We start from the raw sequence: 26,224 nt of genomic DNA on the forward strand, positions 1-26,224 counted from the left end.
ATATTTAAGGTACATTCATACGCAAGGTTGCAATTAATAGTGATGTTTGCTCTATTCGTTCACAAAGTCAAAGAGTAGACACCAATATTATATTTAGCTCAATATAAGCAAGTGTTGTGGGCAGAGGGCTGCATTGGATGTTAAAACAGATGTCTATGAAAAATTCACTCTTCTAGTTGTACTTGTTTGTGAAAAATGGAAAATGATGTTTCATTACAGACTGTCAAATATTTAAAATTTGTTACTAAGTATAGACTTTATATAAGGCTCTTAAATAGAAAGGTAAACGAAACTCAGTTCTGAAGTCACTAAGCATCTGGTGAGGAAGACAGTTATGAATTCAGCTAACTCTAATACAAGACACAATGCTAAGCATGAAGAGTAATGCCAAAGAACATGAAGAAGGAAGGTTAATCAATCACCAATTCTAAGCCACTCTCTATTTGCATGCTAGAAAGACGTTAAAAAGCAAAGAAAAGGCAGTTAAATATCTGCTATTATTAAATTTACTACTAAAAAACTATCTATAATTAACTCAAATTCTCCAGGTCTTATAATAATGAAAGGAAAATAACATTTGAATTCTTCATGCTAACACTAATCAGATTAATTTGGTTCTGGAAGGTTGAACGCAAAAGACAATAAATGCCCAAGCTTAAACACAGTTCTACTTCCTTTCTTCTTGTTTTTATTTTTTTTTCTTTCTTTTAAGAAATGATCAGAAAAATAGAAGAACAAATTTAGCTTTTATGGAATGAAATATGTGTTTCATGAGTAAGCTTCAACAAAGGTATCTTATTTAGGTAAAATGATGTTGAGCCATATGCTTCCGTGGCTAGAAAACACAGACCTTGTTTGACACCAGTGGGAGAGTCCTTTCCCCTCATCCATATTCCCTATCTGTGGAATGAATTTAGAAATGTTGGCACAGAAAACTATAGATCAGTCTTCGTAGTCCACACCATCTAAATAAAATTGGACCCAATGGACACTTTTGCAAAGGCCAATCAGCACAAAGACATTCTCAGAAAGCCTAATGCATAGTAATTAGAATTCTAAGGTCAACTTAACTCTTGTCTGTCAAAATGCAAAATGTCTTAATGTGTATATTAAAAAAGTCTTAGTCAGTAGTTCTAATTCAGTAAGCAGTCCTAGGGCCACTTCATGCTGAGCGTGACACAGGATGCTCAGAACAAGCAGGAGATAGGAAAGAAGTATCTCGTCTCCAGGAGCCAATAATTTAGTTACTTAAAATACACTTACCCAACTTTAAGGACTGAATTTTGGAAACATTAGAAGACTGAAAACAAAACAAAAACAAATCCTTACCTTTGTATAATAATTAACCCTCGTCCCCCAAAGCACTATTTAACCTTATAAGTTTGCTGTAGAAAGGGGTGGGAAGTGTTCTTGCTCATCTTTAGGGTCTGGTTCAGGATCTCTGTTATGAAGGGGAGAACTGCCTTTTACATTTTTACTTCTTTTTAATATTTCATCCAAATAATTCATTCACTCAGAAATGAATGTATACACAGAAGATCGTTTTTGCTTTGCTTTAATAACCCATGATTACTTAAAATCTAATGAATTAATGTCAGTCTAACTCCAGTTTAAAATGACAACACAGGGGCACCTGGGTGGCTCAGTGGGTTAAAGCCTCTGCCTTTGGCTCAGGTCATGATCCCAGGGTCCTGGGATCCAGCCCCGCATGGGGCTCTCTGCTCAGGGGGAAGCCTGCTTCTCTTCCTCTCTCTCTGCCTGCCTCTCTGCCTACTTGTGATCTCTGTCTGTTAAATAAATTAAAAAAAAAAAAATCCTTATAAAAAATAATAAAATAAAATAAAATGACAACACAGGAAAGTACTGTCTCCAACTATAGGTATTAGGCTTCTAGAAATGATTGGGGAAAAAAGGCATGGAACCACTTACAGGCATTTAACAAAACAGATCAAATCTTGTTACTCTTTTGCTAAGGACAGTTTCTCAAACTGTTTATCAAATAGTATTTTTCAATTTTTCATATCTATCCCCTTCTATAAATCACCCTCCCAACACACCAAAAACATGTGATCTTGAATCTTTAAGTCTCACTCTTTCATGCTGCATGCATCAGTGAATCCTCCTGTTAGAATGAGAAATCCACGCTACTCAATTATTTTCAGTCAATAAGCTTAGAGTCAGAAATCTGAATTTAAAAAAAGTTCAAAACATATTATAATTTGAAATTAACCAAATCTTTTGGCTAAAGAACAGTGATCCCCAGAGCATTGTCCAGAGAGACATTCTGCACTCCGTTGGTTTTTCTTTCTCATCATATCATATGCTCACTAATAGTCATACACAAACAGGAAAAATCAAGGGCAGAATAAATAATATGCTTTTAACCTAAGAAGAACTTTACATAAAATTATAAACTGTCACATATGGAATCATCTCAACACCAGTAACATAGAGTCAAGAAGTCTTCAGATTATCTGAGATTTAAAATGAACACCAATTTAAAATCTTTTGAGACAAGTTCAAAGTCACAAATATCGAAGTACTATATATATTGCTAATGATTTTCTCCCTTATAAAAACATGCTCTTACTCCCAAATGATACAGGAAACCAATCTCTTTCACTGACAAATTAAAGAGGATCCAAATCTTGGAAGCAGGCAAAACATCCAATACTTTAATACCACAAACTCATTCACTCCTAATGAGAGTCTATCCTTTATGATACCTCAGAGCAGAAGACCCAGAAATAGTTGGGATTCCAAGTACATCTGAATTTCAGCTGTTTTGATATTTTTTTCTATCCCATTTACTTGATTATTAACTGATTCTCAACCAAACTCTTTCAAAAGATCTTTTAATAAAGGCTCTGAAAGAACTTCATTGCCAATATTATTACTAATTATTATTATTACATGGGGTAAATAAAGTAGTGACAGCAAGCGTTCTATTTCACAAAATCAATCAGGGACAGAGACTAAGAAATACTCTAAGACTCTGACTCAGAGCAATCCACTTAATCACAAATAAGGATAAACACAATCTTTTCCAAGCCTCACTAATACTCCATACCCATTTTTTTTCTCCTAAAATCATTTACATAGGGTCTCATCAGCTATGTGGATTAATAGACTCTCCCGTGATATAGTAAAGATAAACTCAGATCCTTACCATGGCTAAGTTTAGTGGCTACTGTTGCTTTTTCTTTATACCAAGCTTTCTGCTGCTTCTAATACATGATCTGCTTGGGGACAATCTAAAGGCAGATGTTTTTCTAAGATCTGTCCATCTGTATTTTTCTCTGGTGTCTACAAATGTGGCAGGGGGTGCTGGAGGGGAGTAAGTACACTGATAAGTCTTTTAGGCTTATCAGTAGTAGCACTCGGTAGGACAGAACTTTAATCTATGAAAAGAATTCCTTCTGGCCATTTCTTTTCAAAAAGGAATTTTGCTTGTGTTACAAAAATAAAATCCAAAAATCCTAAGTAAATGAGAAAAGCCTGAAAACAAACAAACAAAAAATAGAAGGTAATTACCCCATTGTATTGATCCTACTTTAAAAAAAGAAAATCCAGATTATTTTTGCCCAGATCCTGAAATACACAATTGTCACAATGAAAGCATTTCAGAGCAAAATGTGCTGCAGTATGCTACTATGATTAAAAGCCATGTAATCTGAAAGACCTCTGTAACAAAAAGAAAATGACTAGGAAAAAGCTATTTACATACTTTTCTAAAAAGAAAGGCTGCTATTTTGTGATAGTTACACAAAGGGAGGTGTGACTTTCACCTTTACCTTAAAGCATATTTTCATCCACAGGTATTTAATAACATTCAAAGAAACTGCACATGGCTTAACACCAAGAATAAACTATGATTTTATGACACTATTACATGTGTTTTAAGCCTAAACACATCACAGCACATACCAAGGGTAATCCTTTGGCACACACTCCCTAAACAGAAAAGATCCTCACAGTTTTTCTTGTACTTTAGTTTTTTAAAATGTACAATTATTATCAGACCCAAATGAGAGAATAAGGGGCAGCAATGAAGTACACCATATGTTTCCACTGGAGGCTGAGTCCTGGTCTTTGTTCCAATATTCTAGAGCCTCTGGAAGGAAAGCTAAGTATCCATCCATTAAAACGTTTTTACATTATTGCTGGCAAAGTTATACTTCTGATAGGTCTAGTCATCTTGATTATTCCTGCCTGCATTTGCTTCCTTAGTACCAATCTCTTTCAATTTTAGGAACCTGCAGTAAACCACCCTGGAAACCAGGTCGATAGCAGGACAATCTGATAAAACAACGTACAGGGTAGACACTGAAGAAGAATGCAAAGTTATTTTCCTAGTAAAAGAGTTCTGAAGTAATTCTATATCAACGACAAAATTTTGGGTTTTTTTTACCAGCTACACACCTATCCAGATATCATCCTCCTTATCCTCAATTAGCAGGGTTTCCCTCAACCTTAAGATCTCCCAGAACAGTTTTAATGGTATAACTCACACCAAAAACACCAACCACGCCCTTAATACTCAGAACCAAGCCACCTTTTGCTTTTTCTCCCCACTACAAAGTCCAAAATGTACATCTTTAATCTAAAAGGATTCGCATCAGTTCCCTAACCCGAGTCAGGGACTCTTAGCTGTGCCTTGATACAATTCCTATTGGAAGACGCTTTCTCCTGGGCAGTGTGAGGACGCCCAGAAGAAGCAGCACCCACGCTTACCTCCCACACACCTGCAACCCCTGGCGGGATGCTGGAGCTGATGCTCGGAGGACTGCGCTCCGCTCCGCTCGTGCTCCAGCTCTCCTCTCTCCCGGGAAACTAGAGTCCAGACTGCGCCTCCGGCTGCCACAGGGACCCAAGCTCCGCCTCCCCCTCCTCTAGTTGGAGAATTCAGCAGCTGTTGCTCCTCCCCCTGCTGTTCCTGCTGCTGCCCCGGCTGGTGGCGGCGGGAAGCTGCTGCCCTAGTACCTTCCCGCTCCCTGCACTTCTGCAGTTGTTCTGCCGCTTCCCTTCCCCTGGGAACTCCTCTCTTCTCAGTCAGTGGCCCCACACCTGCAGCTGCCTCCTATCACGCCCGCGCGCCGCCTCCAGAAACCCAGGCTCACACTATCCCTTCCTGACGACCCTCAGGTCTGGCCGCCTGGTGTGCCTGGGGCTGGTCCACTTTCAGGGAAGCTGCTCCTCCGGCCAGGACGCATCCCCGCACCGCTCCCTCTCTCTACGCCAGCGATTCCCCCGGTGCTTCCGCCCTCTGGTGCAGCGTCCACAGCTCTGCCGCCCCACGTTACCCGCCTCAAGCTCTCCCCCCAACCCCCTTACTTCCTCTGCTCTGCAAGCCCGCCCCCACAATGGGTGAGTCGCCTGCAGGGCCGACCCGGCACCCTGATTGGTGCAGGTGAGAGCTGACCCCTCCCTTCCTCCTCCTTTTGAACACCCTCTCTCTCGGTCTCACCTCCTCCCGCAAAGGCGGGGAACTCTCTTGCTATTGGCTAGAAGTGTCCCCACCCATCGCCTTAGGCTCTACCGCATGACCTGCCGGGAATTGTAGTCTTGCTTTTGCAGAAATTGCCGACGAAGCTGGCGAGTGGGACTACGAGTCCCCATAGGCCCCTGCGCGACTCCGGCTGGGCAGGATTCCGGACAACGCCTGGTTCCTCTCGGGTCCTTCCGGCGTCGCCGGAGTGAATTGATCCGGGAGTTGAAGAGGGCTCCAAAGGTGGGAAGTGAAGTCAGTGCCCCAGTTGCCGGTAAGGTGTGGCTCTTCTACCTCAGTCTCTGTAGCCCCCAGCGGAACAGAGGAGGTCTGGGGTCACACAGGGGCCGTGGCCGAGGCACTCGGGCTTGGCTCTGGCAGGCGGAGCGGACGGGGCTGGGAACGGGGCCCTATGGGCGTAAGCGAGGTTACCCTACGCGAGTGGCGTAAAGCGGGTTTGTAAATGCTGCCTACCCTGCTCGGGCCTGAACGCCTCCAGGAAGTCTCCTCTAGGTGGGGGCGGGAGGGGAAGGGCGAGGTTGGCCTCTGGTGCCCCTGGAGAAGGGAGAGGGCGGATGTGTCTGGGGTGGGGTCCTCTGAAGGTGTGGCTTGGGGCGGGGAGATGTGGCTGCTGTTTTCCCCCTGCTTTAGAAGTAGGATAGGGGAGAAGAGGAGGAAAGGGGCGCTTGGGAGTCTGCTCTTAGGGTGACTCAGGTTATGCCCTTTGAAAGAAGAGGAGAACTGTAAAAGAAGAGTCATATGTTAACAGAGAGCTACGGATTCAGTTCCAGTTTCATGATGTGGCCCTTCTAAGGAGGTAATTTTGCCTCTAAGCAGAAAACCTTCACCCTCTTAGGTGTAATTCCAAAGGTATCTTTACACCCGTTCTGTTTTCAAAGACACAGTTTTCAGATGCTGATGAGAAACTGAGGGGATAAGTGAAGTGCCCAAGGTCACACACGTAGGGACTGATCTGAATCTAATCCAGTTGTAATCCAGTTTCGGATCAGGGCTACCGCACCAGAAAGAGAGTAGGGAGGTTGGTGGTTTTTTGAAGTGAGTGGGGGAAGTTGCAAAGTAAGGCATTTTATGTATTTCTGAGAAGCTCTTTGTGAGGTGAAGAGTTTTTTGAGTTGGAGAAATTCCTCAGTAGAACAAGGACACACTCTGACTTTTTGGAAGAATAAGAATGAGTGTTCAGCCTACTTACTACGGGTATCCTAAGTGAAGGACTGTACCACCATTTCAAACGCTAGATAATGACATGGGAGAATGTAAAAAAAAATACATCCCATCTTTACCTTTTAGAAGTTACTCCTTTTCCTGCCTACCTTAGGACTGACGGTTTTTACTTTGATTTTGTAAAACTGACGACAGTAGTGTAGGAATTCTTTCACAAAACTTACTTAATACGTTTTTCAATTAATAATAGCATCAAGAGAGTTTAGTGTGCTCCTTACTAGAAAAGAAGTTACGTTGCATTTCTTGGAATTAACATCACATTTTTGTTGATTTCTCTTTACTTTTCCCCTCATTATCTTGACTTCAGTGTATTTGTATGTCTGTATAAAATCATCAAGTGCTTACTTATTTTATTTTTCTTAGCATTATAAATGACTTTTAATTCATCCTATTTATACTGAAGGATGGGAAAATTGGACATTTATATTTTATATTGAGCACGAAGCAGTATCCTTGTACTGGTCTTATCCTTTATAATTGTTTGTGTGGCCATTTATAGCTCATGAATATTACTAAATCTTTAATAGAATTTTAGATGTGTGTTTTTTGACATCAGAATTTCTTTTGTGATGTTTATGTGCAATAATTCAGTATCTACTGATAGCTAGCAGTTAATCCTGGTTTACTATTGTATAAGTTGACCATTGAAATATTCTGCTTTTTGAATGTATTCTGCGAATATTAACAGTGTCTAACTTTTGAATACAAAAATGCTTTCTAGGATCATATATTGTGTATTGTTCCTGTATGATTGAAGTTAAGATGGTCTGGAAATTAATATAACCTTTTTTTTTTTTTAAGATTTTATTTTTATTTATTTGTCAAAGAGAGAGAGAGAGCACAAGCAAGCAGAGTGGTAGGCAGAGGCAGAGAGAGAAGCAGGCTCCCTGCTGAGCAAGGAGCCGGATGCGATCAATCCCAGAACTCTGGGATCATGACCTGAGTTGAAGGCAGCCGCTTAACTAACAGGCACCCAGGCGTCCCAGGGAAATTAATATAACCTTTAACATAGAATAGAGATACAATATTACAGAATGAAGTAGGAAGTATTGGAGTAACATAGCATCATGAGTAATGCAATATACAAGGAAGGAAGACCACCTAAACAAAATTATTTGGGGATAACTGGCTCTATGCTATATTACAAGAGGAAATGGTAGTTTACATAGAGTGCAAGTAAACTGAACATGAGTTAGTGATAGTAAAGCAAGAGTATTAGTGTGTTTTCTAGGTGGCAGTGTAGGCATTTCCTTTTTGTTGGGGGAAGTATCAAGGGAGTTCTCTAACTTTTGGAATGCAGCTATGAGGTTGTGGAATGAGCTTTTGAATTAAAAGTCAGGAAAATTTGGAAACAAGTAAAATTAATTTAATGTACTTGTTCAGTGTGTGTTAGTTTTTGTCCTGGATTCAGTTCTGTCATTACTCTTCATCTCTTAGGCTAGTTATAGTTTTGATATTTCATCTATTTGCAGTGATGGAGTAAGGTTTTTATTATATTTATCATCTTTCAGTCACATGCTGGTGTACTGTGGTCACTTTGGATCTCTGCACATTGAAGAATTTAGGGTTCCCAGAGTTATGTGTATACTTGTATTTTTATAACATTTTGCAGTTCACCAGTATCCACATTTGTTCTCATTTTTGGTTTTGCAGGAGCCTTGTGTCACTTTTGGACATCATCTCTTACAGGACTTAAGATGTCTCCCATATACATCTGTTGTTGAGGGTAGAAGGTCATGAGAACAGGACTCTGTATTATCATTGCATTCCCAGTAGGTAAAATAATTGAGTACCTGTTTACACAGAGAACGAAGACGTTCATATTAGTTAAGTGTAAAGTCATGAAACTAGTGATTGGTGGGATTAAGGTATAAGCCAGGTCTTCTGGTTATAGATATTACTATTATAGAATAAAGACTGGGTTCCTAAAATAATTTATTTTATATGAGAAGAGGACTTAAAATGACTTAAATATTCAAATTCTCTTCCCCTCATACTCTTTCTTTAATGCTGACAGTTCATCCTTTGCTTCCCTTCAAGCTCTCTGTACTTATTCCCAACCTTTCTTATTTACTGCACCTTTCAGTTATTACATAAGTTCCTTCCTGACTTAGGAACCTTTGTACATATTCCATCTCCTGTGGGACTGTTCTCCCTCCCTTTCCTAAATCTGGCAAAACACATAGTTAATTTGCAGATTTCAGTTTTAATGTCATTCCTCAGAGGAACCTTACCTGACCTTCTTAGACCCTTCTTCCTAAAATTAGAACTTACTATAGTAAGTTCCCAGTGTATCTTCACCTTCACTTTGTAGCATCATCACAATAGGAACTTAATTATTTCTTTACTTATTTGATAAATGTCTGACTCCCTCACTAGACTATAAGCTACCTAGGTAGGACTCTCATTTGTCATGTGACTGGCACACTCACTACTTACGTAGTATTTGGCACAAGTAAGTTTTCAGTAAATACTTGCTGAATGAGTGAGTAAATAATTGAATGAGTGCGTTCATGCACAGTGCCTCCAGCACTCTGCTAGGGACAGAAGTACAGAAATAAGTAAAACAGATTTGCTTTCCACCCTTAGATGAAAGGACTTACGACAGAGGTTTTATAATATAAATAGTAGAAAGATGTTTGTTCTTTTAGGAGGTTTCTAAAAGCAGGAGAGATTGTTTTCTGTAGGGAAATGACAAAGGAGTCATTTTCTGTTACAGCAAACTGTGTGTATAACAAAACATTTTGGAGACCTTATCTCTGTCTTGCTTTTTGCAAGCAACATTCATGATAACAAAATACAGATGTGGAGGAAACAAACTTTTAATGGATTCTGTGCTTCCCTAATGTGATCTCATTTTGTCCTGAACAGAATCCATGCTTTTCTTTTTTCTTTGTTGTTTCATTCTGTTTTTTAACCATGGTATCTTCTTTTGAATTTTACTTTTAGTATCATCTGCTTTAGACAAAGTGACTTTGTAAAATGGAGTCATGCTTGTTTCAAAGGAGCTTAGATTTTGAGCTTCTTGGAAAGTTTCATATTTCACTGGGTCCTATTTGCTTTAAACTTAGATACTTATGAAAGTTAAATGATCATTATTTTAAAAATATGCAAACCCATTTTCAGGGATAAATTTGTGTTAGATTTTGGTTGTAAAAACAAATTAAATAATCCTTTGTGGTACTATAATAATTGCATAGAATAAATTGAACAGCTCCGAGTTGCTGTAACCTTAAATGCTTTCAAGAATTTACCAATTCCCATTCCTAAGAGAGATTGTCAAAAAAATTATTGCTAGTATTTGGCTTTAAAATTTGATAATGCTCCCAGGTTTTATTAATAAATGTAAGTTTTTAATAATTCCTAAACTTACTTTTTTTTTTAAGTCTGTTTTTATGTTTTTTAAAAAAATTTTTATGGTATTTTTTAGCCAAGAAATTCATATTTACCTAGTTTAACCAATATGTGGAGAATAAAGCTGAAAAGTACTGCTTTTTACATGTTTTTGGGTTATCAGGGTCATTAAAATAGGTAATGTTACTTCAAGTTTTCAGCTTATTTCATAGTAAATAAACTGTAAATATTTACCATGAAATATATAATCTCCTGTAAAGGAGATTTAGAAGTAAGTTTGAATTTTTTGGTATATATTACTTCATTTGGAATGTATAGAAAGTGGCAGTCTTAGATACTGATTTTGGGGGGGCACACACAGTGTAACCAATGAAAACAACTTTATTGTAGTATTTAGAAATAATTTATTTGCAGAAAGGTCCATTTTTGTAGGAAAATGAAAAATTCAGTTTTTAAATTTTATCTACAAAATTAATTGCATCTTTGATGTAGTGTAGTATTACAATCTTATTTTTCTTTCTCTCTCTTTTTTTTTTTTTTAAAGATTTTATTTATTCATTTGACAGAGATCACAGGTAGGCAGAGAGAGAAGAAGGGAATCAGGCTCCCTGCTGAGCAGAGAGCCCGATATGGGGCTCGATCCCAGGACCCTGAGATCATGACCTGAGCCGAAGGCAGAGGCTTAACCCACTGAGCCACCCAGGCACCCCACAATCTTACTTTTCAAAATTACCCTTATATTTTTGGTTTAAATAAACTTTCTTTTTTTGTTAACTACTCAAAAAGTGAGCTTACTCTGTTTATTCTTAATCATACTTTTCAGGGCTCCAGGGTGGCTCAGCCTTCAGTTCAGGTTATGGTCCCAGGGTCCTAGGATCGAGCCCCACATTGGGCTCCCTGCTTAGCAGGGAACCTGCTTCTCCCTCTTCTCCCTGCCTGTAGTCTCTAGCTATCTCTGTCTCTCAAATAAATGAATAAAATCTTTAAAAAAAAAATCTACTTTCTGTAGTTGCTTGGAATCCGTTAATTGTTGCTATTTAAAAGAAAAGAAAAAGAGGATTTTATCAGCAAGCTTATGATGTATTGGGTAACGGCAGTGCAGTGTATTAAATGGTAGTGTTTACTGTTTACTCAGGCCAATCCCTTGGAAATAAGTTTACTAGAAGTAAGTATAGATTGCTTAATAATACTTTGGTTTATTCATTTGTCAAATATTTATTGAGTATATATTGTGTGTGAAATTAACCTAAATATTTAGAATAAGCTGGGATATAATCTGGTAGCTAGCATTTATTGAGCAGTAACTCAGTGCTGGGCATCGTACTAAGCCACATGATGTCATATAATCCTAGCAACAGTCCTAGGAGTAGAGGCACTATTATCCCCAATTTAAATGGGAGAAATCAAAGTACAGAGAGGTTAAGCAACTTGCCCAAGGTTATACAACCAGCAATTGCTTGGAATTAGAATTTGAATCCAGGCTGCCTCACTCAAGGGACTGTATTTAGAATCATTGCCATAAAAATGGTGTACTGGTTGAGCTCTATGGGGGGGCAGTTAGATTTAAAGTTGCAGTTACAGAGAACTTTAATACTAGATGCTGAGGCCAGTATGGCAGGCAAAAATTTCTTACATTCAAATTTACTTGAAAAAGTCTTTTAGGGATTTAGCACGTTGGAGACTAACATAACTTCCCAGCCGGTTTTCTTTAGCACTGGGGTAGAATTACTTCTCCTTTGAGTAGTAGGTGAAGCATTTGACTTGTTATTCAGAGCCATGTTGGAAAAGTAATATGTATAACGCAGGAATAATAATGTGGCGACCTGTTCATAGTGAGAGGATACGGTGTCTCCAAATCTGACAGGAGGAATAGCGTAGCCATGTCTGTCCTATCTTCCATTCTGGGGCTTATGCGCGTGGAATGGAATTATGATCATCTGGATTTCAATAGTTCTCTTTTTTGATTTCTTCAAGAAGTGTTAAGCATGCGTGTTGAACTTGTGTATGGTAAGTATATGTGTAATATGAGGCAGGTGTGCTTGAGGAGTTATGCAAAGTGGCAGCTTGACATGTTGTATTTCTTTATTGTTCCTCTTGTCTGCAACACTGCATCGCCCTCAAGGGCATGGACTCTTTCTGACTTTTCATCACCACATCTCCGCCTAAAACTTGCTGACTTCGACTGACTATGCAGAGTACTGCACTAGCTACTAGGAAATAGAGAAAGGAATAAAGCTTCTCTTTAACGCTTTTATCGTTTAGTGGGTAGAAGGGGAAGGGGATGGGAAGATTGTTACATGGGCAGTTAGCCTTTCTAATATATATTTTTTCTAGTTTTTTTCTTTCTTTTTATCTTTTTTAACCTCTTTTATCCCCCCCCCCCTTTTATTGCATATTAAGTGATGCATGCATCTGCTCATTTGTTAATTTTGGGTCAGAGCTAATAGAAAAGGAAAAAAAAAGTTTCTCTAGCTTACCATAGGGTCTCTGGTACTAAAACATGCCTTCCTGCCTCGTTCAGCCAACCTGTCTTCAGGATGAACTGGAACTCTAGTGGGAATTGGAGTTAAGGAATGACAAAACCCTAAGATGGTACACCCCTTCTCCCGTCTCAGACTTAATATGAGGTTACTACCACAGAGCCAGTTGGGAATGGTAGAGGAGTCAGACCTGGCCTTTAGGATGCAACTCCTGCATATACCAGTTCACAGTGTTGTAAGGTTTAATTAATTTAATTCCAAAATCTTTGAATTTTGCTGTAGTCTCTTATTCAGAAATAATGTATGCTTTATCCATAATGAAATTGGCATTCTGGTAGTGTTGTCAAAACTCTAGATTTCTCAGGTCCTATCTTAATGTTGGTGTGCCTCCTTAAAAATAATTACAGTTTTGAAAGGAAGGCTACAGGAGGAAATATATATACAAGCAGATACCCTTATTTTGTGTGTGTGTATATGTATGTGACTAATAGCATTTGTATTTGAGATGCAGAGCTAAAAATGAAGTTAAATGCCATCGTCAAGATAAAACCTTGTCCGTATTAGCACCTAGTTTTAAACAAATGACCCAGTGAATTTGTTGTCTGGAGCTCACAGTTTTATCAACATTTGAGTGCCTTGTGGCAGTGTATTGGTGCAAAGAAATTTTGTAAGGTAAGGTAAAGAAAATACACTTTGCATTTGGTAGAGGACCTTAGGCAATTAAGAGTCGTTAAGATAAATGGAATCTAAGATTGCCAGTGATACAGAGCAGGTGGGCCTAACCCATGTGGTACAGTCTCCTTAAATTGTACGTTCAAGCATAGAGAACACAGAAACAGTATGAAGGTTTAAGTTTAGTTGTATTTCTAAGGGATTTTAGAGAAAAGCTTTTGTATCGTATTTAAAACAGGAGATCACAAATACCGGTAAAAAGGAAAATAGAAAGATACATCTCAGACACCTAATGGCTACTCAGTTGCGCATTATTTGATTAATGAGCCGCTAGGTTAAGAACTTATAACAAAAGATGCACATATTCAAGGGGTTGAATTTGTTTCCTGCCCTACAACAAATGTTTTCATTTTAATTTTGTTCAGACTAGGATTTTAACAAAAATTTAGGCATTGAAATAGGAAAAAATGGAAGATTGTCACAACTAAAGAGATGTACTATTTTCTCCTGAATTATTTGTGCAGAAATATCTTGGAAGCCAGTTGTTGCTACTTTTATTATTCCCATTTCCTATTAGGTAATTCGGAGATAACGAGCCCTTTGGTTTTGTTGTCAGCTATTTATTATCCTATAGGTTATGCCCTTTTATGAATTATCTTGAGGTCTTTGATTGCATCTTTATTTTCAGTCTGCTACCCAGTCTACCTCTGGGCCAGTTTTCTCTATTAAAGTTGATCTGTTCACATGAAGAGAATAAAAAGTAATTTTAACATAGGCTTGATGGTTAAATTCTTTTAAGTATTCTAAGACTATGTAGCTTGCTTTGGACGATATGTAACTTTTTTCTGGTGATCCAAGTATTTTATGCCTCCATTTTCGCAAATGGAGGAGAAAATTATTTTTAAAATATGCTATGTAAAGTGACCTTTCTGATGTTGGGATACCAATAAGAGGTTGTCATTGTATATGTGCTGTGCCTCTGTGGACTAGTGTGAGGTAAATGAGGGGCCTAGGGTACAAAATTTAAGGAGGCACTTACTCTGTGTCATGCAAGTCAGCCAAGTTTTGTGCTCTCAGTGGTCTGTTTGGCCTCACCCTAGTTTCAGTCCTTTTGCTGTCAGGTTCATAGAATTCTGTCTAAAATGTCAGTGACTGGGGCATCTGGGTGGCTCGGTCAGTTAAGTGTCTACTTACAGCTCAGGTCATGATCTCAGCATCCTGGGATCCAGCCCTGCGTTGGGCTTCCTGCTCATCTGGGAGTCTACTTCTCCTCCTCCTGCTCCCCCTGCTTGTGTGTGGGCACTGTCCCTCTGTCAAATAAAATATTTAAAATAAATAAATAAAATGTAACAATATGAATTAAATGCTTATTGTGTGTCAGCCACTGTATTAACTGCTTCGTATGTAATAACCATGTAAGGTGTAAGGTGAACACTTACTCTTAATAACCATGTACTCTTTAGTACTCTTAATACCATGTAAGGTGAACACTCCAATATTTTCATTAATTTCTCAGTATAGAGAGATGAATAATTTAAATGATAACGCCCAGCTGAGCAAAAATTGAAACTCAGGTCCCTGTTTCAAATTTGAGAGCATACTTAGTGCTCTGTACTATCCCATCTGTGTGTAGAAAAACTTAATTCTTGTCCACTTTATAGATTTCTCTACTAAGAAATAATACTCCCACATCCCCACAAGAAACTGTGCTATCCAAAATATGCAAAAAAAAATATGCAAAATATGCAAACTGACATGATGCAGTTAACTTTTAAGGTGAGTGAGTCAGAGGTCTCATCAGCACCAAATTGAAAATCCACAAATTTGTACTGCTTAGTACCACCTTAAATCAGAGCCCCACTCTTTCTGGCTTCAGTCTTCAAACACTCCATGTGGAATTTGGGGGGTGGCTGTAAGCAGATTGACCCATGGATGATGTAAAGGTCAGGGCAGGTTAGTCTAGAAGTAGTTCATTTGGTGGACTAGTAACATGTGCTGAACAATAGGCTGTAGTAGCTTTGTAGCATATTTGTTTAAAATCTGTATCACCGTTCTGTTTGGTTTCTTAATGTGAATTTCTGTGGACATTTCTAAGTTGTAAAATTTGGAGATTGGATGAAATAATATATAATGGCTATTTTCACTTTAAAATTTTAGGGTCTTAACGTTTAAGTTTCTTAAGTGCATAGGCATATGACAAGAGTAAGGGTAAATTTATTGGTGAGAGATTGAGACATAGAACTGAGTTATAGAAAAATCTGGGCCCAGAAAGGCTTTTGCCAGCACTTAACCTTACTTTTGGGATCATTCATTCGCCTTTCTCTTCATAATGCCTTTTTTTTTTTTATTATTATTATGCTTGTGTCCTGATTGTCCTAGAGCAGTAGTTTTCCAGCTGTGGAGAGAGAGTTGCTAAAGAGCTATGAGAAGGAGGGGCTAGAGGTTGGTAAACTACTTACTTCATCCTTTTATTGGACAGATGAACAGTTGAGTGTGTTTTATCTCTCTTTGATAAAAGATTTTGTTTGAAAACAGCAGTCCACTGTTTTAAAGAGGCTTAAAATCACTTACCTTTCTTTATCTGGCTTTCAGGCATCCTTGATTTCCCTGGCTAGATGATTGTACAGGAGACCTGATTTCTAGAAAGAGATCTGAAATTTCATCTTCGGTTAAAATGTAGTTGTAATAGCTAATATTGAATAATTATTGTATGCCATGCACTGTTCTGAACACTTTATCTGTAATAACTTGTTGAATCATCATATCAGCCTTAAGAGAGAGAGACTTATTCTCATTTCATAGGTGAGAAGACTGTGGCACGGAGAAGTTATAACTTGCCGCAGGTCACACCATATAGTAAGTGGTAGATCAGGGATTGAATCTAGGCAACTCTGGTTCTCGAATCACTGTGCTTATTACTCACCTCTCTAATGACAGTGCTATTAATGTTAGCTAAGTATAGTAGAAACAGTCCTATTCCTACTTTCTTGTAGGTAACATTGTGGATTTTGAAGTGTTTCTTAGAATCTTATTTCTCCACAGAAAAAATCGTTAAGTTTTAAGTGACTGATTTGTAATTTTATGTTTAGAACCAAGTCTGCTTATTAGTAAAGAAACACTTATCTGTGACAGACATATGGGAATTAACAAAGAAAGATAAAAGAATGGAGTTAAATTTAGAGCACTTTTACATTTTGCATTTTTCCTTTACGGGTCATTGTGTTTTAATTTGCCCTTCTTACCTGTTTTCAAAGACATCTTAGCTTTCAGATGATGTTTTAGTTAAAAACTTAACTTCTTAATTAACAGCTTAGCAAATGCTTGTTTGGCCAATCATGTTTACAGAGATACTGAAGACTTTTATCTTTTTTATCCTGTTTTTTAACCATAGCTGGAGTCCTTTAACCATTAGTGGTGTCAGATACCAGGAAATTGTGTTATAACAAAGAGGTGCCTTTAAAAATTTGATTGAGAGGTTAGACCTTTCAGTGAAGTGATAGTTCATAGTGGAATGTGTGCTTTCTTTGAATAGTTATTTAAGAGTGCAAAAACACAGTGTTTAGTAAATTACAGGTATTTAATATAGAGGTTTTATGGTTTGATTTAGAAATCACCTCATCTTTTACAAGTATGCAGCTTGGTTTTTGTTCATTTTAAAAAAGAAACTAAAGCATGGAGAGGTGAAGTGCCTTGCTCAGAGATAAAAGATGGTTTATAATGACAGTATGCATTGAGCCCTTGTTTTCAGAGCTAATACTTAGGCTTTTCTTCCATAGCTGTGCGCATATTCTCCACTGATATCTTGAAGATGTCTAGAAAAAATTTTGATATATGTAAACAATATGGTGACAGAGTGTCCTATGTTACACTGAACCATTAAGAAGGAATTGTTTCTAGATGTCCCTAAATGCAAAATTCTGTAAAAACTGAACTAGTTCTAGTGCATGCTCAGGGAGGTTGAGTTCCACATACCCTTATTAAAAAAGAAAGCTACATATGGAAGACCTTGATTATAGAAAATATAATTTGCAGAGGAAGGAGATAGATGTAGGTATATCTTGAAGGTTTTAAGCTTATTTTGGGCTAAGTGGGATCTACTCAGCCCTATTCCTCTGCCTCCCTTTTTCCTAGTTTTCTCGAAGTATTTTGTCTCTTGTAAAAGTGGCTACATTTTGAGGTGAGAAGGCCCTATAAGGTAGGTTGTGATCATCAAAGGCTCACCTTTTCAGCTGTGCTAAATGGCCAGACTGAGCTACAAAGCCTTAGAATAAATTTAGTTTCTCTACGAGGCTGATGGGTATGATTCACGATCTGAGGTGCTTGAGAGAACGCAGAGTGTGTCAGGTATTTGAAACCTTGAATCAGCCAACTATTGGGCAGGCTCTTTCTACTAGAATTCATAAATAGTTTTTGTGATCTGATAAAAAAATTTTTTTTTTTTTTAGTTTCCCATGAGATCTTTTGAACCTGTAGTAGATCACAGTAATAACATTTTCTTATCACTGAAATTTTAGAATACCAGAGTCTTTAAAGTGATAGACTTTTATTCCCTCTTTGTTTCTGTTCGGAAAACAAGGCCAGTGATTAAGGGAAACTTGCACAAAATTAGAACCAAAAAGAACCCCTGTCTCAGGTACTTCGTTTTACCCAAATCCTTGAGCCTGGCCTTGGCAGATAGATGTTCTGACTCTAGGCACTGTTCTTTCCCTACCAGTGGTTTCCAGCTTGTCCTATTCATGAGAATCGTCAGGGTTGTCTGCTAAAAATATAGCTTCGTGGACCCTATCTTGGAGATTTTGATTGAGTCATCTTGGGAATGTTTTTAATAAGGACCAAAGTGATTGTGATGGCTTAGGTCATCCATTTGGAAACTACACTACTCCTGCCCACTTTCCCATAGAGAAAGTTTTGCTTTATGCTGAAAGCTGGATAACTTTTTGGATCTTGGTTATGTATAAGGCAGGGCTAACCTATGTTGGAAATTCTTGCACTTTGGGAATTTTGTGAACTGTTAAATTACATGCCAATTTTGTCCCATGATCTAAAAGATACTGTAGCAGCCCTAATAAAAGACATTAGAATGTATAATCTGTGATTATTTTATTTTCTTTAGTTTCATTTGGTTTTCATGTATATTTCTGTTGAAATTCTGATTTTAGTTGCAGTCATCTGATGCTAATATTCTCTTAGCTTACATACTAGGAAGAACTTGGGATAGCAAGAAGTAGTAAAATCTGGTAAATGTGACTGGTAAATTAGACTTTGTTAATAGAATTAATTAGCTTTCTGTGTTTTATTTTGCTAGGCTTGATATTTGGAAAGTATTAGCAAGACTGATTCAGCTTATAAATTGCCCATCTCTTATCTCATTAATTTGTTCATTTAACAAACATTTATTGTCTGCTGTGTACCTTCTACACTGACTGATGTCTCTGTTGGGAAAAAGAAATACAGATGTTGTCATAAACGTGAATTCTGCTTACTGCCAGAATGAATAAACTTCTGTTAGCTAAATGTTCATGAATAGGTTGGGGGTCTAATCAAAATCAATCAGTTGGGGACTCCTGGGTGGCTCAGTTGGTTGGGCGGCTGCCTTCGGCTCAGGTCATGATCCCGGCGACCTGGGATTGAGTCCCGCATTGGGCTCCTTGCTCGGCAGGGAGCCTGCTTCGCCCTCTGCCTGCCACTCTGTCTGCCTGTGCTCGTTCTCTCTCTCTCTCTGACTAATAAATAAATAAAATCTTTAAAAAAAAAATCAATCAATTGTTCTTTCCCTCTTCAAGGAAAGAGATTAAAGGAATTATAAGAATTTAAGACCAGGTGAGAGGGCTAAGTTTTGGATTTGACTCTGAAGAAAAACAAGACAATTACACCTGCCTACAGATGTCTTAAGGGTAGAATTTATTTAGGAGCCTTCTTTTTCTCCCCAAGAACTGCATATTTCAGTACCAAGGACTTTGCTTATCCCCTCCTTATATTTGAGTAAATAACTTTAGTTCTAGAATTATCTCCTGCCCAGATGGATTAAAATGAAGCTCTCACAGGAAATGCTGATTCTGATCCGTAAGTTATATTTGAGTATAGTTCTTTATATGAACAGACTTCTGTTGGTTCTTTGGGCAGGTCAGGACAGAAACTCCTAAGACTAAGACTTTGACAGTAGAATGCCCAAGAACCTATTTTTGTTTTCCCTTCACTTTATTTTATTTTTTTAAAAGGTTTGTTTTTTAAAGATTTTTATTTTATTTATTTGACAGAGATCACAAGTAGGCAGAAAGGCAGGCAGAGAGAGAGGAAGGGAAGCAGGCTCCCTGTCAAGCAGAGAGCCCGATGCAGGGCTCGATTCCAGGACCCTGGGATCATGAACTGAACCGAAGGCAGAGGCTTTAACCCACTGAGCCACCCAGGCGCCCCTGTTTTCCCTTCACTTTAAAGAAATAGTAATTGTCTTAAGTGCAGGAAGTGTTTAATACTTAAGCATTTTGTGTCAGAAATTAGTATTGCTATTTTGAACATTCAGGGAAATAAGGGGGAAAGTATAAATGAATTGGTTGCTCATTCTATTTGTATGGTATTACCATATACAGAGGGTGTTTTTGAAGTAAAGTGTGCTTAAAAGTATACATTTTGTCTTAAGTTATTGACACCTGTGATTTTGGTTTTTTAAAAATGTTGTGATGCTAACTCCTTGGGAAACAAAGTTTACTTTGAAATGAAAACTTTTTTTTTTCCTAATGCGACACATTGGAAATGGGAAACTAAGTAGTTCTTCTCTTGTTGCCACTATACCCACATTACATTTTTATTTATTATTACTTAGCAGTTATAACCATGGCAAGTCATTTTTTGGACTGTGGTTTCTGTTGTACTGCATGGTAGATGAGGTGACTTTTTAAGGCCTTTCCAGATTCGGGATTAGGGGTTCAGTTGGCTTTGCGTGAACGATGAGCGCTTACCTCAGAAACCAGTATCCCTTAGGGAGTTGAAACTGGTAATGTGCTGCCCACCTGCCCTGGGCCTGTGGTGACACCCGTGGTGAAAGGAAGAAACCTCAAAGGGGTAGGGCCTCAGGCTCTTGCTCAGTTCAGTTGATCCTTGCTCTTCAGGTTGACAGGCTCCTTGTTGCTTGGAGTAATTGTAGGTTGTCTATTGAACCATTTCAAATAAAGAAGCATGTAGAAGAAATGACAGCATATTTCAACTTGAACTAAAATTGGCATATTTAAAAAGCCTTATTGAAATTGTTGATTTTTTAATCTCATGTAAACATTGATGAAACTATGAGTGGCCCCAGTTTTGTGAATGTGTGTTCTGGGAAGTTCAGTTGTAACTTGGTTCTTTAAACATTTTCCATAGAAACAGTATTAAAAGGTAGATAAATGTGATGTAAGACAGACACCTATTTAGCTCATAATATTGCTACAATATGAGGCAGCTGGGTGGCTTAGTGGGTTGGGGCCTCTGCCTTCGGCTCGGGTCATGATCCCCGGGGTCCTGGAATCAAGCCCAAGTCAGGCTCTCTGCTCAGCGGGGAGCCTGCTTCCCCCTCTCTCTGCCTGCCTCTCTGCCTACTAGTGATCTCTGTCAGATAAATAAATAAAATCTTTATTATCTGTCAGATAAAAAAATAAAATCTTTAAAAAAAATAAGTATTGTTATCATACTTACTTTTTTTTTTTTTAAGACTTTATTTGAGAGAGAGAACGAGCAGTGGGGAGGGGCAGAGAGAGAGAAAAAGAGAAAGAGAAGCAGAGCCCTCGCTGAGTAGGAAGCCTGATGCAGGGCTGATCCCAGGATTCCAAGATCATGACCTGAGCCCAAGGCAGATGCTTAACCCACTGAGCCACCCAGGCACCCCATTAACACTTTCTTTTTGATGACATAGTAGCTACTAGTACTGTAAGTTAGTTTTAGAGGCAAGAAATATATGTATATGTTTGGTTTTTCTAAATCTGAATCATAAATATCTTAAGTGAACCTCCTGACATGGGACAGTACTATTGATTCAATTAAAAGAAATTTCAATGCCACGATTTACAAAAGGTAAAAATTAAGTATTTGAACAGGTTTCGTGGGTTAGATAGGTAGGTGCCAGCAGGATTCTGAGTGACTCTAGCTACTTTTAAGGATCCCTTCACTCTGTCTGCCTTTATATATGCAGGGATACATACATGTTCAAAAGAATAAAAGACAAAAATAATCCAGTTGAGCCTACTTTAGGAATTCACCCCATTTTTATTGAAATCACCTCTCTCACCACCTCACTGTCTCAGTTCCTGCAGGTAGGTAGTTCTGTCCCCTGGTATATAAGTGACATTACTCTGTGAGCATTATACATGACCTCATCAAGAAATCCCGTAACTTTTTAAAAGTTATTGTCTATGCTCAGGAGCATTTAAAACTCTGGACGACCTTCTCTTTGAAACACCTGGTGTCTGTGATGCTGGTTCTGTCACCCAATTCTCCCATAGCAGTATAGCATCTGCACTTCTCCCTTGTATGTGCTGACAATTGTTCATTTTCTGGCTTTCCTTTCATATTACAAGCTCCATGAGGTCAGAGACTGTCTTGTATTGTTCACTGCTCCATAGCTAGTCCTAGGCCTAATTCTGTATAGGTAATGCATAAATATTTGTTAAATAAACGAATGATTTTTTTTTTTTCTGTTACCCCATGAGATGGCTCGTCAAGTTCTGGTGTCGGCCCTGTTCTATTTCTCGCTTATTTTTTTCCATTGATACTGATGCCTTCAATTACTGTCTATACTGTGCATCCAGTATCCATTATTTCATTTTGACTGCTGTCCCTGCATTTCAGCTTCTTTTTTTTTTTTGTTCCAAGTTTACTGTGAAAAAAATCTTCATAATTTATTTCTAAAGTGGAAAAGTAGATTACCACATAGCCAATTAAGTAGTTAAATAGATACAGCAGATTCACAGTTGATACTTACCTTCTTCCTCTTGCTACTTGCTTAGGTCCAGTGGGTCTTTTGTATAACTATACTAGGTCTCTTAAGTTTCCCCTGCCCTCAGTTTATGTTCCTCCATTCTATCCTTAACAGTATGACCAAAGCAGTCTGCTTAAATAAATGATCTGATCAGGTAATAGTTTTCTAATACCCTATAGAATAAACTTAGGAATGGTCTTATTTTTATTTATTGACTTGGTTCTGTGAGGTTAGTGAGCAGCTTGACCCCCAAAACAAAAAACTTTACATATTTAGAACTACCAGAAATGGGACTAAATGGTTTCCATAGGTGTCCTTTTCCCCTTAACTGGTTAAGGTTTATGGAAGGATGGTAAGCAGTTCTCAAATGGGACAGGTTATTAGAGCTTTTTGAAGCTCTGCATACTCAGACCTTTGATTGTATCTTTCAAACTGCTCAGGTCTTCCACAGTCCAGCCCAGATAAGTTTTAATGATTAGGACCACATCTTAATCACCCCTCCACTGCATCTTCTACAGAGTAGGGGCTAAACATAAATTTATTCAGTGAATTAATAACTTCTGGGTATTTTCTTGGGTAGATGAGCTGAGGTTCTTTGTCTCTACTTCAGACTTAGTTGTTTTTTCTTCTTTTTTAATGCGGACTTACTAGGTCTGGATAGAGAGTATTAGGATCAAGTCTTGGGCCTCTGCATATGTGTTCTTGGTCAAATCATTTATCATCTCAGAACCTGCCTTTCTGTAAGGTTAGAATAACAGTTAATGTAATTTTGAGGACTAAAAGCATGTGAAAAATGTTTTATCATCTGAAAATGCTTTAAAAATGGTAGAAGTTAATAAAAATTGATGTTTTTAAAATATGTATACCAATATACATTGTTTGAAATACAGATATGTCACTAATATTACTCTCTCACTTTTTAATTAGGCTCATTTTTTAGCCTAGCAAAGGAAATAAATACAGTTGCTTTCTCTTAAAAAAAATACTTCCTCAACTAACTATTCAAGGCCAAATTTCTCTCATATTGTTGAATTCTCAGTATTTTAATGCCAAATTATCAGTGTCTATGGATCGTTCTACTTTTTTTTTTAAGATTTTATTTATTTATTTGACAGAGATCACAAGTAGGCAGATAGGCAGGCAGACAGTGAGAGGGGGAAGCAGGCTCCCTGTGGAGCAGAGAACCCGATGTGGGGCTCGATCCCAGGACCCTGGGATCATGACCTGAGCCGAAGGCAGAGGGTTTAACCCACTGAGCCACCCAGGTGCCCCTCTACTTCGTTTTTGTGTGAGATTTGGACAAAGATTCAGAAATACCACTGGCAAAATTAAATAACATTTTATCCCCAAATAGACCACATTTGGTAGACTTTTCCCAGTTTTTTAAAGATTTGTCTTAAATTTCTGGTGGTTGGCTATGTTTTTGTTATTTTTAGGTGGCAAAATCAGTGAACTATTAGCAAAAAGATTTTACTCTAAACACCTTTAATTCTTTTTTCCTAATTCTTAATGAAGTTCTCCATAAACATTTATGCTTTATGTATTTCATAGTTACAGTTTTATGTTATATACAAGTGCTATAATTCTACTTTGTTGATAATTTCTTGTATTAACTTTTTTGATTGCATATATGTTGGAATTAGATGCATCATTATTCCATGGTGCTTCAGGGAGCACTCTCAGTTAAAGATGAGTGGGATCGTGAATCACAGCTCTGTGAATTAGTACCTAGTGAGGGAAAATTAATTGTAAGAAAGGGCAAATTCTTGAGTCTGAGGAGGAAAAGAGATGTGTTACTGATCAGGGGTATCCTCACAAGCAAGATACATTAACACATCAGCTGTTCATAAGATAGAGACACTGGCAAAGAAAGTTATTGGTGTTTGTACTTTTCCCTTAATAGAGTAAATTTCTGTTCTTTCTTTCCTTTTAACCAGGTCAGTATATATTTTGTGCCCTATTTTATCACAAAAAAGAGAAGAAACACTGTAGTGAATGAAGATTCCTCTGCATTTTAGCACTGCTTTTTCTACTGTAGTTGGCTTTTGAATGAGGATGACAATGGAAGAGATGAAGAATGAAGCTGAGACCACTTCCATGGTTTCTATGCCCCTTTATGCAGTCATGTATCCTGTGTTTAATGAGGTAAGTGGGTAAACATTTCTCATATGATCTCTTAAATTCTTGATGCCTGCCTCATTTATTCATTTGTTTGTTTGTTTCTTCATATAACAAATACATAAATGAATTTTATCTGTGTGTTAGGCATTGTACCAGGACTGGACATAAAACAGTGGGGAGGGAGGAACCTAGATATATTGCTTCCCATCTGGAGGTTTCATTATAGAGGGAGAGACAGATGTTGAACAAGAGAATACAAGTAATTACATAAATGGAAAGTTGTGATAAGTCCTGTGAAGTTACCAAAAATCGTATGTTCAATAAAATAGCTGGTGGAACCTTCTTTAGGGGTCAGGACCAGCTTCACTGAAGATGAGACATATATGCTAAGATCGAAAAGAGGTAAATAAGGGTTAGACAGTTGAGTTTGGGATAAACACATATTAGGTAGCCGGAAGAGCAGGCACAAAAATATCCTAATGAATTCTAGTCAGTAGAGACAAAACATATTTTTACTGATAAATGGAAGATACCATTGCTTTAGTATCTAGAGAAGATGTAGTTGCCTTTTTATTTGAGGGCTTTTTCTAGGACTTAATACATTTTTGGGTTTTATTTTAATTTAATGTTAATATGCTAAGGTGTTAGAGAATTAGAGCTGGAAATTCCTTAGAAATTATTTAATCATGTCCCTCCTTTTAATGGTGAACCGAGTTCTTAGTATGTGAAATGGTGTTCCTGAAATTACCTAGAACTAAAATCTGGGGTTCCAAATTCAGTGGCTTCACCCCTAACCTTTCTGTACATTTAATTAGGGTCTTCTTGTTTTTGTTTTGCTATTCAGTTATAAAGCTATCCATGCCATTGACCTTATTGTTGCTGCTGTAGCTTGGAAACCCTCGTCATTTCCAGTGACTTTATTCCTTTTTGTAAAGTATTTATATCAGAATAAGATTCTGGATTTCAAAGCCCTTTATCCCACAGTAGGTTTAATAATAATGTATTTGATGCTTTTGTGGTCTTAGGTCTTGGGGACAGTGAGGAGTGATTCATCCTCTTCAACTTGGAAATCATGGACCTAGTTGCCATTTCAGACATATATTTTGAAATTCTAAATGCTGTTTATCAAATAGTCTTATTAGATTCAGAGAGCATAAAAGAAAACTCAGAAACTGGCTTATATAAAAGTTATTTCTCTTGCATAAAAATTGTGGCTATAAGTGGTCCAGTGCTAGTGTTATTATGGCTCGGTATCCTAGTGCTTACTTTCCGTTATCAGGGTTACCTCAGCATGTGGGATAGCTGCTGAATTTCCATTCATCATGTCCTAAGTTGTTGTCTGGAAGGCACACACACAAAAAAATGGAATAGGAGGTGGGTGTTCTTCCAGCCAATTCACCTTCCTTCAAGTAACCTTTTTGAAAGTGCTGTACAAGGCTTCCATTTACATCTCATTGGCAAGAACCTAGTCATAAGACCACACTTAGCTGCAAAGGAGGTTGGGAAATTTAGAAGTTTTTTCACTAAAGAGGAAGCAATAGGAGGCATCTTTTGAAAAACCTGTCCCTGTTATACTAATTCTATGGTAGCATTGGAGGCACTCTTTCAGGGCTGTTACTACCCATCTCTGGTAGGTATAGCCAACACTCCAGTAATTAATTCCCGCACTTTGTTCCAATATGTACCCATTCATTACAAAGCTATAATTATTGTTAGAAACAAGTGCTTCAGTTTTGCTTAGTAAGTACTTACTAAATGTCATTTATTTGCTGAGTAGTCTGCTAGGGTCTGGACATGTGAAAAAGAAAAAGGCGTTATATCTCTTCTTAACCATAGAGAACTATTTTCTTAAACATCTTACACAGGTGTTTAAGCAGATGCATTATTTAATTATCCTTATACCAAGGATGAGGTAAGAAG

General features: G+C 37.9%; 2 protein-coding genes across 8 annotated transcripts in view; one reads left to right on the forward strand and one right to left on the reverse strand.

The window, feature by feature from the left end:
• The window catches only part of LOC111150640 (serpin family I member 1), a 71,354-nt gene extending 66,093 nt beyond the window's left edge, over positions 1–5,261 (reverse strand). For 2 of the 3 annotated variants that reach the window (XM_022508135.1, XM_022508128.1), the window contains exon 1: positions 4,735–5,261. The gene's annotated coding sequence lies outside the window, so the exon portion shown is untranslated. The remainder of the gene's footprint in view (positions 1–4,734) is intronic. The other variant, XM_022508143.1, reaches the window with a different exon arrangement.
• Positions 5,262–5,645: 384 nt separating this feature from the next.
• Positions 5,646–26,224, forward strand: part of LOC111148127 (programmed cell death 10) — a 43,305-nt gene continuing 22,726 nt past the window's right edge. The window contains exons 1-2 of one of the 5 annotated variants that reach the window (XM_022504549.1): positions 5,646–5,762; positions 24,121–24,328. In XM_022504549.1, the coding sequence (XP_022360257.1) occupies positions 24,233–24,328 (96 nt within the window). In that variant the 5' untranslated portion in view covers positions 5,646–5,762; positions 24,121–24,232. Of the gene's footprint in view, positions 5,768–6,153; positions 6,306–24,120; positions 24,329–26,224 lie in introns of those variants that run through there. The other 4 variants (XM_022504557.1, XM_022504566.1, XM_022504584.1 and 1 more) reach the window with 4 other exon arrangements.

The sequence above is a fragment of the Enhydra lutris genome, unplaced genomic scaffold (genome assembly GCF_002288905.1).
Source record: "Enhydra lutris kenyoni isolate GAN:26980312 unplaced genomic scaffold, ASM228890v2 scaffoldscaffold2, whole genome shotgun sequence".
In the NCBI taxonomy this organism is placed as follows: Eukaryota; Metazoa; Chordata; class Mammalia; order Carnivora; family Mustelidae; genus Enhydra; species Enhydra lutris.